We start from the raw sequence: 14,091 nt of genomic DNA on the forward strand, positions 1-14,091 counted from the left end.
GCCACTGTCGTAATAATAATTTCAGCATGTTTTTTGATTCTTCGTTACTTTTTACGTAAATATCATCCTGTGTCTCAATGCGATAGAGTAAGTAGTTTTCAAGTTATTTGCGTTTTAATGTAATGGATTCAATAAGATTATGTAAACTGCTCGTCAAAAGTTAGGGATATAGAAAATTTTACTGAATTTTCATAGTAGATTTTTTCGTAAACAGATTAACGGATTCCGCTAATTTTTTTTTATTATTTTAGATTTTTCTTTACTATTTACACAGTTATGCAAAGGTTTACTCAAACTTTTTTTTTGTACTTATACCGGGTGGAAGAAAAGAAATGTTTTTCTTATGTTAAGTTTGAGATACCCTGTAGGGAGGACGAGGTACAAATGTGAGTATACATAGAAATCGTATTGTAGTCTTATGTTTTGTGAACATTTTATTTTTCGAATGTCCCTGTTATCTTTAGAAACAAAAAAAATAGACGGTTTTGTAACTTAACATGTGTTTAAACCGAAACAAAAGTTTGAGACACCTTGTATTAAGAAAAGGGCACAAAGGTGAGTATACCTCGACATTATGTTGTAGTCTCGTATTTTGTGAATATTTTATTTTTTTAATTTCTCTGATATCTTTAATAACAAAAAAACTGGACGGTATTACTCTTTAATATGTGTTTTAACTGACGACTTGCGCCACATCACGCATGTGAAACATAGAAACACATATTAAAGAGTAATACCGTCTAGTTTCTTTGTTATTAAAGATATCAGAGAAATTAAAAAAATAAAATATTCACAAAATATGAGACTACAACATAATATCGAGGTATACTCACCTTTGTGCCTTTTTCTCCCTACAAGGTGTCTCAAACTTTTGTTTCGGTTAAAACACATGTTAAATTACAAAACCGTCTATTTTTTTTGTTTCTAAAGATATCAGGGACATTCAAACAACAACGTGTTCACAAAACATAAGACTACAATATGGTTCTGATGTATACTCACATTTGTACCTCGTTCTCCCTACAGGGTGTCTCAAACTTAACATAAGAAAAACATTTCTTTTCTTCCACCCAGTATAAGTACAAAACATAAGTTTGAGTAAACCTTTGCACAACTGTGTAAATACTAAAGAAAAATCTAAAATAGAAAAAAATAGCGAAATCCGTCTATTCGCGAAAAAATCAACTATGAAAATCAGCATAATTTTCTATATCCCTAACTTTTGACGAGCAGTTTATTTTAAACACATAATCTTATTGAATGTAGTTGAAAGTACACAGTCTTATGGATCCATTATCTTTAAACGCAAATAACTTGAAAACTACTTACTCTATCGCAATGATACAAAAGGATAATATGTATGTAAAAAGTAACAAGGAATCAAAAAAACATGCTGAAATGATTTTTACGACAGTGACGTATATTGTGAGGGGGGAAAAGGGGCGAAAATGAAGTATATATCACTACAGCACGCCTCTGGTAACAGCGGAAAACTATCTTTTAAGACTAGTTAAAGTACCCTAACATGTGTAAACTGTATGTCAAGTTTGAACAAAACATATTAAAAGGTGCTTGAACAATGGGCTAAAATTATTTTAGAATATTTGTAATAAAACACTCGGTAAGGAGGAATATATTCTTTAAGTGTTTTGGGTTAAATATTCGTATTTTGTGCTAAGGTTCCTCCAGTTACGATTTGGACAATTGTTAATGAAACACCCTTTATATTTTCATAGTTTCTATTTTGGACCAATATTATTCACAGACATGTCTTGTCTAACTGCCTCCCACCAAGTTTATTTTAGGCCTTTCTCTCGTCTTCTTTGTTTTTCCTCAGCCTTTTCCTTTTCGCAGATCGCTGTTCCTTACTCTTCTTCGCTACTAATTGCTATCCAACTTGTCTTCATTAAACTTTTCTCTCAAAGTCCCCTGCCACACAGTACTTCTATGTTCTCCTCGGTTTTTCTCTACCTCTCCTTACAACAACCAACAACTTTATCCTTCGTTCTACATAGTTTTCATTTCTAGGTCTAGCGTGACCAGACCATTGCAGTTTTTGTTCTTGAATCTTTTCAAGACTCTAGTCACTTAGGCTGTTTTCCTGATCAAGTCGTTTGTGATGTTTTTCCTTCTAGTCTTACCCAGCATCCACCATAACGTTTTCATTTCAGCTACCTCCATATTTTTTTATAAATTTCTTTATAAGCTGCATCTCATCACACTCTTGTATATCTTTCCTTTCAGTCTTCCCCGATTCTTAGATCACAGGTTGCCCCGCTCATTCGCTACCAGTTAAACCAACGAGCCTGCATGCTGTTAGTTCAGAGAAATAGGGAAAAAAATATCCTGTGGGTGACACAACCCCCTCCAGACCGAAACCAAATTTTTTTAAGTAGTATGGACATCTATATTAATAACCTATATGTTTCCTGCAGCCGATTTTGATGATATACATAGTTATAAACAAATGAAGATCAAAAACGGTAAATTTTCGCTTTTTTCGTCTATAACCAAAAAGTTAAGTATTTTAAACAAATTTGAGAGTGAGAAACTCATAAATCGTATAAAAAACTTCAATATGACGTTTGCTGAATATGTCTATCCTTATTGGTTGCTTAGAAAATTGCAAAATAAATCATAAATTTTGAGTTTTTATAAATATTCATAACTTATGTAAAAATTAACATAAAACGTTCTTATTACACGGAATGCTGAGACTTCTGTTGCTTAAATTATACCCTAAATTTCAAAGCAATTGGTCAAATAGTTTAAAAGGTATTTAATTTGTTTATCCCAAATTAATTTTTTTGCAACGCTATAAGTCAGAAAATGATAGTTCATGATTTGGATAGTTCATGAAAGAAGAAGATTTATACTATTAATTTAATTTAAAAAAATGACAAAAAATAATTCTAAATACTGCAAAATTATTTTGCAAAAACATGTCAATTAAAAAAAGTGGGGGCTAACTTCGTCCCTAAAATTGTCCTAGGACAATTGTTTTTCTTTCTAAATGTGTATAAAAATTCAGTCTTTCCAAATATGAAAAAATTATTTTCTACGGGTAACGGTTAAAAAGTTATTCTAATTGTTTATAAGTAAGCAAAAAATCGACGTGTTTGTGCAAAATAATTTAACACTGTTTAAAATGACTTTTTGTAATTTTTTTTTTAAATGAAGTCAATAGTATAAATATTCTTCTTCCATAAACTGTCAGAAGTTTTACTGTAACCTCATAATTTTCTGACTTATAGTGTTGCAAAAAAAATGAATTTGGGATAAACAAATTAAATAACTTTTAAACTATTTGACCAATTGCTTTGAAATTTAAAATATAATTTAAGCACCAGATGTCTCAGCAATTCGTGTAATAAGAAGGTTCGGAGTTAATTTTTACATAAGTTATGAATATTTATAAAAACACAAAATTTATGATTTATTTTGCAATTTTCTAAGCGACCAATAAGGATAGACATATTCAGCGAACGCCATATTGAAATTTTTTAGACGATTTATGAGTTTCTTACTCTCAAATTTGTTTAAAATGCTTAACTTTTTGGTTATAGATGAAAAAAGTGAAAATTTACCGTTTTTTGATCTTCATTTGTTTATAACTATGTATATCATCAAAATCGGCTGCAGGAAACAAAGGTTATTAATATAGATGTCCATACTATTCAAAAAATTTGGTTTCGGCCTGGAGGGGGATGTGTCACGAGAAAAAGACTATGTGGGTATTTTCTCGATTCAGTGTTCCATTTTCCATTATGTAAAAGCCAAGGTATTTAAGTTCTCCTACTCGTCCTAGTTTTTCTCCCAGCAATTCTACGTCTCCAACCATAATTCCTGTTCCTCCCAACCACATATACTCCGTTTTCTTTTTCGACCCCGGCTAATTTGATTACCCTGGAAATACCACTCAACAATCCCAAAGTTAATACATCGAAGAATTGTTTTTCTCTGCCCTCTCATCAAATCACCACTGTGCTGAAGGAAATATGTAGAATAAACTATGGCTGTCAACGCAGCCTTTACGCAGCTACAGCTGGATTTGCATGCTTATAAGATCGTAGATGGGTTTCTTCTACTAAAGGCACCTACTATTATATCACCTAGAAGAATTATCAGAAACCAGTTAAATAAAATCAAGAACTAACTTATAAGAACAGTTGGAGCATCGAACTCCAAAATTATTCTCCCTGTACTTGGAATTGCCACTCTGACTGTGCCTGGATTGAAGAATTTGGTGAACGTTCAACGATTAAATGGGCTATAAAGACCCTTCAGATCCTGTAAACTTTGTCCATCATAACGTACCCTCCATTATTTATGTCTCGCAAATTCAATGGCAAAAGACGCAACCCAACACTGTCATTACAATTTAATATAGCCGGATCCAGACTCACAAGTTATATTATACAGTTATATTTAGACCCATGTCTGAATATGGTTGGCTGACTGCGAGAATTGTGATACGAAACCTGTTAAAATATTGAAATGAAATATGTTAGGTTAACAATACTAAGACAGTCCGATGAGTACTTAGTCTACAACAGAAAAACGAACATTTGGGAAAAGTGGTTATTTATTTCTGAACATAGTCCTTATATATTGACACACATGACGCAGGAATGCCTCAACTTCTTTAACCCGTCTGAAAAATACGTTTTCTCGAGATCTGCAAAGTAGGCTTCCGTAAATTTCTGCCTAGAGAGTAACTTTTTCAAGTTTGGAAATAAAAAGAAGTAGGACATGGCCAAATCAGGAGAATATGGTGGATGGAATAGCAGATCTTAGCCCAATTCGACCGATTTCGCTATGCCGACGGCGAAGGTGTGAGCCTGTGCGTTGTCATGGTGGAAGAGCATTTTTTATTCGTCAAGTGGGGCTAGTTTTCTGCAATTCGGCGTCGAATCGGCCCAATAATTCGGCATAGTAAAGCCCGGTGATCGTTTTGTCATTGTCCAGAAAGTTAATATAAATCCCACGTTGTGAATTCCAGCAAACGGTAGCACCTTTGCGGCCGATAGGACAGTGTTCGCCGTCTTCGGAAGATGTTCGTGGAGTGACGTCAACTGTTTCGCTTTCCTGGGTCTCTGGTGTGTACCAGTGCATCCATGTTTTGTTAACGGTTATGAAGTAATATAGAAACTCCTTCGTATTAGGCTTCAACAGTCTCAAACACTGCTCTCAAGTGGTCTCATGGTTGCGCTTGTTGCCCCGAGTGAGCAAATGCGGCACTCATCGCGTCGACAGCTTTTTTATGCTCAAAATTTCACGCAGAACATGACCCACGCAATCTTTTGAGATGCCTACTATCTCAGCTATTTCGCGCATATTCAGTCGGTGGTTTGCCAATACGAAATCGTCGATTTTTTTCACGTTATCCTCCGTGGTAGTCATTTTAGAGGCATCTGGCCATGACTTACCAAAAACCGACGTGCTACCCTCGTTGCAACTCGTTAAACCAATTTTTTTGACGTTCACCATCGAAGGAGAAGAGTCACCGTACATGCCATTCAAGCGCTCTTTGATTTCGTTGTGAGATTTCCCTTTCAAAAACAAGATTCAAATCACCGACCAATATTGCTCGTTTTTATTTATCTAAAATCCTCGAACACGCTCACTTCCACACGCTGAGAAAACAAAACTACTAGTCCAATTCCGCTAAGATTTTGACACAAGCCGTAAACAAGAATGTATTATACAACAGTAGAGTTCACCCACGCACTGGACCACCCACGCATATTAAAAAATAATTGAAGAGCCATAATTCCTAAAAGTATTCTAATTACTATTAAAAAGAAGAAGCAATACCTAATGCAAGTAGTAAAAAACCCAAGCAACCATATACCGAGCAGTTACAAAATAGTTTTAACATATTTTCAAGAATATGTAAAACAGAAGTCAAAATTGACACATTCATATTGTTGTGAATCATACTCACTGAAAGTTCTCTTGCTCGACATAGTTCTCTATGTACTCAAAACCGTGTCCTGGCAGACCATGCAGTGGTTTTTCTCTTAGCTTATGCCCGAACAGCGCAAGAAGCCCGGATACAGCTCCGACAGCCCACGATACGGGTTTGGATGAGCTCGGCTCAGGCTCTTCTGAAATTGCTTAAGCTATAGGCAGTCGTGATCAAAGCAAAGGTTTAATAATAAAACAAATATAAAAATAATATACAGTGCATAAAGGAGACTAAAAAAGAGCTAAAAAATAAATAATAATAATGGTACGATTCCCACCAGAGGATCTTCTAGAGGGTCGAATCGAAGCAACTGAGAATTGGTTTTGACCCCTTCTGCATTGAGAAAAGACGTGAGGCTGGTTAGGCGTAATCTTGTATGAATGTATTTAATTCGATTTATTCTATTTGTTCCAGACCCAGTATATGGACCAAGAGCCTAGCAACGTCGGAAAAAAATTATTTTAAGACGGCTGATTCTTTCATATATGCTTCCTCGAACACCGTACCGGCCATCTGGCTACTGATACAGGTTGCGTTCATTACTGTGCAGCACACTTGTACAGGTAAACATATCGAATTTAAAATTATTGTAAGACGAAAAAATTTTTGTCATTACTATTTAAACATTATTAGAAATCTGAACTGTAATTGCCAGACGTTTCTGTGGTTTAAAAAGTAATGACAAAACAATTTTTCGTCCTAAAATAATTTAAATTCAATATACAGGGTGATTGATGAGTGTAATAAAGCTCAGTAGATCCGATATAGTAATAGATAGCAATAAAAGTTAATAATAAAAATTGTGGCCAACTTTCAGCTTCACATTACGAAATTAGTTAGATTGTTATGATAACATAGTGGCAGACCAAACTTATGTTTTTTTAAATGGAACACCCTATATTTTATTTTATATTCGAAATCCTCTTAACTTCAACATCACAAAAATATAAAGGTTTGTTATGTCATATAGGGCCTTTACAAAATTATAACCATTTTTTATGAAAATCGTAACAAGTTCAGCTGCCTGTATAAATAAAAAAAGCACAACATCGATGGTTTATTGGTGCCATATTTTTTTGTTGATTGTGAAAATTTTTAAGAATTGTTGATATTGCTAATTTTCCTTATATCGAATACAGGGTGAGTCAAAACGCAAGTAGTCACAATCACTGAATAGTTTACACCCTTTAATATCCAGTGGCCAATTTTTTGAATTTTTACCTCGTTTAAACGCACCTTTTACGTCAAAGTGACGTTACCAGTGGCGGGCCCAGAATAGGTTGATTAAAATTAAAAAATCAATATAAAATAAATCTATTTTACAAAATTTAACAAAACGGAAAGTATAGAAAGGGATTTTTTTTAAATTGAGTTAAAATTATTTAGTTTGGCAATTACTTTTGGTTTTCCTCGTGATATAAACGGCATTTTGGACGGTTTTAATAACTTCTTATTTTATTTTTCAATACGCACTAAAATTTTTGACAAGCAATTTGACATTTAGTAAATCCGTACGACACTGCGATTTTTCAGTATTACAATATAAAAATAAAGGTGTAAACTATTCAGTGATTGTGACTGTACATTCTTTTCTCAGAAATTTTAAATGGAACACCCTGTATTTTATATTACTATCGAAAAATATCATTACCGTACTTTCATTTTTGTATAATATTCCCTATGCCTAAATTTGTCAGTTTTCGAGATATTTTCATTTTTCAGGACAAATTATTAATTAGGGTGTTCTATTTAAAATTACTGTGAAAATAATGTACTTGCGTTTTGACTCACCCTGTATTCGATATAAAGAAAATTAGCAATATCAACCATTTTTATAAATTTTGACAATCAACAAAAAAATATGGCACCAATAAACTATTGCTGTTGTGCTTATTTTTATTTATACAGGGAGCTGAACTTATTACGATTTTCATAGAACATTGGTTATAACTTTGTAAATACCCTGTATAACATAACAAACCTTTATATTTTTATGATGGGGAAGTTAAGAAGATTTCGAACATAAAATAAAATATGGGGTGTTCCATTTAAAAAAACAAAAGTTTGGTCTGCCACTATGTTATCGAACACCCTGTAACATTCTAACTAATTAATGTGAAGCGCAAAGTTAGCTACAATTTTTGTTATTAACTTTTATTGCTATCTATTACTATAGCGGATCTACTAAGCTTTTTCACACTAATCAATCACCCTGATTTTGTGTTTACCTGTACAGGTGTGCTGCGCAGTAATGAACGCAACCTGTGTCAGCAGCCAGATGGCCGGTACGGTGTTCGAGGAAGCATAGGGAACAATATATGAAAGAATCAGCAGTCTTAAAATGATTTCTCGAAAACGTTGCTAGCTCTTAGACCAATCGCAAATAACTTATAAAAATAATATTTGTAGATATAAATTGCATGTTGTAGTATAAATACCTAGTGAATGTAATAAATTCAAATAAAGACTAATAAAGTAAGTGTTTAAATTCAAATAATAGGTAAGTTTAAAATATATAGGTACGTTATATTTCAAATAATTTGAAAATTGCTAAAAGTCCTTCCATGATGAAGTGTCGTCAGACTAATGAATACACTATACCAGGATCAGGAAGAAAAAGGTAAAGAGATCAGCGTGATAAAACATTTATTTTCGCATTACGGAACCACTTTCTAACGTCAAATGTCGTTTATCCATGTTACCAAGTATTTGTAGGTTTCTACACTCTCAATTACAATATCTTCAATAATTAATTGGATTTTTGCATCTGCTGATTTAGTCATGATCATCCATTTAGTTTTCTTCAAATTCTAACAATAACACACTGAAAACGTTTGTTTTCTATACTTCCACAAAATTTATTACAACTATGTGACTACAGCTGTTTCGGCAGAGTGCCTTTCTCAAGTGATTTATTGTTGTTGTTTATTTGGGTTTATATGACTGCGGACACTAAATCCATTCGCCATCAAGTGATTTATTTTACAATGTGTTTGCCTTTTTAAGTCTTCAACTGAAGAGGTTTAGGAGTGGGAGCTGCTTGTCTCGAGTTGGTCATTTATTAGAATATATGGAAATTAATAAATTGAAAAATACAGATATAATTCTGAATGACCAACTCGAGACAAACAGCTCCCCACTCCTCAACCTCTTCAGTTAAAGACTCATCACTTGAGAAAGGCACTCTGCCGAAACAGCTCTAGTCCCATAGTTATAATAAATTTTGTGGAAATATAGAAAACAAACGTTTTCAGTGTTTTATTGTTAGAATCATTTTTTTTTGTTAATTAAAAAATACAACAGTGTATTTTTTCGACCAGGAGTGTAAATTAGAAGTTATTTTACTATCTACGCATATTAAAAAAATAGGTATGTTTTATACTGCTAAGGAGTGTCTAAACAGTAAACAACTGGAATTATTCTCCCTGGTCACGTTGAAAGATTGACGAAAGCAGACTAAAGGACCAAGATTAATGATATTTTAATATTACCAACTCCTGTCAACTCGAGGATTTTGGCTTTCAACCCTTTCTTGTAGTCTCTCGGCTGGTATAAATTTTATTAAGTATCTTATAAATTTTCACCCAAATAAATTGAATCTTAAACAACACTTGAAAACCGTTTAACCCTCATTTTTGAGTAAATTCTAGGTCCTCTTTAATGATGACGTTCTGACAAATTGTTCTCCACCCAAACAAATTGAAACTTAAACAACCCTTTAAAACGGTTTAAAGCGACTTTTACTTTCTTAATTGAAAAAAAAGACAATTTTTAAATATTTTTAAACAAAAATATATCCCGCACCAGTGCGGGAAAATTTACTTTCCCACACTGGTGCGGGAAAGTGCAACTTTCGAAAACGAAATGCGTGCGGGAAAGTGGCTGTTTTAGCACGGCTGTAGAAAATAGTTATTTTCCTAACAAGTGCAGAAAGTCATACTTTTCCGAACGCGATTGCAGTTTGCCGAACGACGCGAAGCGGGAGTTCGGCAAGCAGTCGAGTGCGGAAAAGAGACTTTCTGCAAGCGTTAAGAACAATATTTTTTCTATGTCTTTAAAAAATGACCAAATCTTAATCAATTAATTTAATTAATATGAAAATACATACACAAATTAATTCTTTGACAAGGTTGTCAGAACCAAACTTTCAGCATAATTGGTTAGTATGACGACGATCTTGGTTTCCATGACGACGATTCAAAACCACTGTTATTGTCTACCGATTTGACTTTGGAATATTATGTTAAAATTATTTTATTTCATCGAATTCTCAGTAGTAATTGCACAAGAGCTCTAAAATTCTATATTAATTTTAGAGATCGAGTGCAATTTGTTGCGATTATTTCATGAATAAAACTGTTCAAAACCAAAATTTTATTGTAGTAATTTATTTATGTAAGTACAAATTAGTACAATTAAACATACAGTTGTTGTAAATATTTTACGGTTGAAAGTCATCCCTTTTATAATTTTTAAAACATTAATTGTCATTAATGTCACTGAAGGTATTTTTTCATAGCAACGAAGGGCATCTGACGTAATATACTTAACGACGGGAAATTATCAAAAATTATCAGTCTAATTTAGATTTCTGTAGCTTTCTATTGGTCAGAATCTCCTATGAATGAAATAATCGCGTTAATTCCATTAAAACATGAACACAATAAGATATATTTGAAATAAATTAGTAAATAATATCTAAATATTAGTTTATTGCATGTATTATAATTACTTTAAGGGCCATATTAACATATCTAAATTAACACGCGTGCCGAAAAATAAAACGCGTGCGGAAAAGTAAAACGCGTGCGGAAAAGTAACACGCGTGCGGAAAAGTAAAACTTTCTAAACTAAAACGCGTGCGCGAAAGTAGACATTTTTGCACGCTCGTAGAAAAATAGATTTTTGTTTAGTTTTGAAAGTCAAAGTTACTTTAACCCCCTTTTTTGAGCAAACTCTACGTCCCCTTTAATGATGCCGTTCTGTCATATTCCCACCTCGCGTGAGCTTTTTCTAATGTATGTATTACTTTTTGTCACATTTCGTGTTTTTCAAAACACTTTTATTATTGGAAAATTATTCACGGTTACATTTATGTAAATCTCTTGTGGAATATTCATTCATCATTTCCACCGAACAAATATTTGGAGTAAAATCCATCTGCAGAACAATAAGTCCAGCCAGGAAAACAAATAAAATGGAAACTCGGAATTTGTAAGGGTTTTTCAAGGTGTTTTATTTTGTAATGGAGAAACTATTGTTCTCTGGAAAACCTTATTATGACTGCTCGTGAATGTATAGTAGTTGTACAAAGGTTCAGTTTATTATATTTGTTTGAATATACCTAATTGTGTTCGGGTTCGGACTAAAAAAAAACTTTTTATAGAACAAAGAAAGATTATATATGTAACTTTTTATACCCTTTCAGCTATCACTCACATAAAATTTTATATATGGTAATAGTAAAATGAGACTAATAACGTATAGTAGGGGAGATAAGGATGCTAAATTTGCAGTTACTCGAGCGTTATGGTGAACTATTGGGTTGTGAAGATTAGGCCCTAAAACCAAAAAAGTTGTTTTCCATCTTAGTGGGGATTTTCCAATTTTTGAAAAATAGATTTTTATTGAAACAGATTGATTTTGAAACATAGATTTTTGAAAAATATTGAACACGTATTTTTTAGTTTTTCGATCTGACGTTCATTTCGCGAAATATTCGCTTTTTTTGTGAAACTTTCTGACTCACCCATTTACGCCCATCATGCCATTACTTAAGGGAAACAAAAAACTGCGTTCGACAACACCATATATTCTTGTTCTCATGATCATTTTTCAGTGCGTCACAGTTTTTCGATTTCTCTCTAATGCATTAAGTTAGATGAGACGGAAAAAGCGGTAGCTCCGTGATTAAACACAAAAATAATGCAGCATTACAATGGTTATATACATAAGATGTCTATTCCTAACCTACGTTTGATTCGTTGATATTTAGAATGCGCGTTTTTTCTACCCAATCAAATACTCGTATTACGAACATTTGACGAAAACTTCGTCCATTTTGGCCATTTTTTAGAAGTGTCAAAGAGTCAAGTGACGGTTATTATTCAGGTCAGTATTTTGTGTACCTGTCATTTTGAAATTCGAATTCGACTTCCCTTGTGTTTCACAACGTTTTTGTGCATTATTTTGGTTTAGAATTTAGTTCGTTAAAAGTTAGTCATTGGCGTGAGGAGACTAGAGACATTCGAGATGTACCGAAGAGTGCTAAAAATCTCATGAGTAGATAGAATAGCCAACGTGGAGGTAATGAGACTTACGCATAGGGAACGAGAAGAACTAACAAATAAGAAGAAAACTGAGATATATGGGACATGTGATGAGAGATGTATATCTAATACTCCAGGTCATTATGCAAAAAAAAAGATCCATAGTAAGGAGACGTAACTCATGGCTGAAGAACCTTAGGAACTGGTTTGGATGTAATAACAATGAATTATTTAGAGCCGCTGTTTCAGAAATAAAGATCTCTCTGATGATTGCCAACTTTTGAAGCGGAGACAGCACCTAGAGAAGAAGATAATAACACAGTTTATGGATAGTTTTGTGTCATTTTTTAAAGTTTCCGTATTTATAAATTTAATTAACAGTATTGTTTACTTTTTAATTGTATTCCCCTTTATAAAAAATACCTACATGTTAACATATTGTGTAAAAATCAAATCTACTAAATTACTAATTAGTTTAATTCCACAAGCTTTTCACCTATGGCGAAGTACGATTCTGGCATCTGTCAGATTCGTCAATAATTACATGAAATAAGTCTCGACACACCCAATACAGTATGTGACGTCATAATTAATGACGCACTGAAAAATGATCATGAGAACTGGGATACCCTTTGTTCTCACAAACGATAATCCGTCAAACTTGCCGTAGGCTAGCACTACAGAGGATTTTTAAGCTTTTTCCCCAGAAATATGTAAAACTGATAAATATTTTAATCTTTTAAGAGATTTCTGGAAACTAAAATTTACCCAAAACTTTAAAAATTATCAGTAGTAATTGCACAAGAGCTCTGAAATTATTGAATTTTTCCCGAGTGACACTTTGACAGTTTTAATTTCACGAGCCGAAGGCGAGTGAAATTATGTCAAAGTGTCACGAGAGCAAAAATTCTATATTAATTTCAGAGGTCGAGTGCAATTTGTTGCGATTATTTCATGAATAAAACTGTACAAAACCAAAATTTTATTGTAATTTATTTATGTAAGTACCATTAAACACACAGTTTTTATAAATATTTGACGATTGAAAGTCATCACTTTTATAATTTTTAAAACATTAATTGTCATTAATGTCACTGAGTGTATTTTTTCGTAGCAACGAAGGGCATCTGACGTAATATACTTAACGACGGGAGATTATCAAAAATTATCGATTTAATTCAGATTTCTGTAGCTTTCTATTGGTGAGAATCTCCTATGAATGAAATAATCAATATGAATCTAAATAATAAAAGTAAAATCGAATAGAAAGATTAATAATTAAACTATAAGAAGACGGAACAACTGTCTAGGAAGATTTATTTTCCTTTTATTATATAACTTCTTCTTTTTGTGTCAATTAATTTAATTAAAAAAAATTTTTTTTGGACACTTTTTATGAATAATTATGCTAATGTTTTTATTATAGTCCAGAAAGTCACTGCGCATCTGCTGGGAAAAATATTCTGATTCGGATTTTGCAGTCTTACTCAAAAAGGACCCCTTTTAACAAATTTGCATGTTGCCACGTCCAAAAGTAGGTCAAAAACTTTTAAACGTTTTTTTTTGTTTTTTTCCAAAATTGGTTTTGCATCGAAAAAACTTTTTTTAGTTTTTTTTTGGATGATTCCAAATAGAAAAGGCCTTTAGTGACTTTTCTCTAAAGTTGATAATTTTTGACATTAAGCGATTAAAAATTTAAAAATTGCGAAATCGGCCATTTTTAACCCTCAAAAACTATGTGAAAAGCTGAAAATTTCAATATTACCAAGGTAGGTAGATATTACTTAAACATCGATTGACGAAAACCCGAAGTGTTTTTTGTAATACAATGTCGAAAACCCCTTTGTTTTG

General features: G+C 32.8%; 1 protein-coding gene across 3 annotated transcripts in view; it reads right to left on the bottom strand.

Annotated features, from left to right (window-relative positions):
• Positions 1 to 14,091, bottom strand: part of LOC114330477 (calcium uniporter protein, mitochondrial) — a 620,188-nt gene that overhangs the window by 80,702 nt on the left and 525,395 nt on the right. Inside the window, exon 1 of one of the 3 annotated variants that reach the window (XM_050662492.1) lies at positions 5,948 to 6,094. The exons of the other annotated variants lie outside the window; for them this stretch is intronic. Coding sequence (XP_050518449.1) covers positions 5,948 to 5,969 — 22 coding nt within the window. The 5' untranslated portion in view covers positions 5,970 to 6,094. Of the gene's footprint in view, positions 1 to 5,947; positions 6,095 to 14,091 lie in introns of those variants that run through there. 3 annotated transcript variants of the gene reach the window in all.

This window comes from Diabrotica virgifera, chromosome 9 (genome assembly GCF_917563875.1).
Source record: "Diabrotica virgifera virgifera chromosome 9, PGI_DIABVI_V3a".
NCBI classification, from domain to species: Eukaryota; Metazoa; Arthropoda; class Insecta; order Coleoptera; family Chrysomelidae; genus Diabrotica; species Diabrotica virgifera.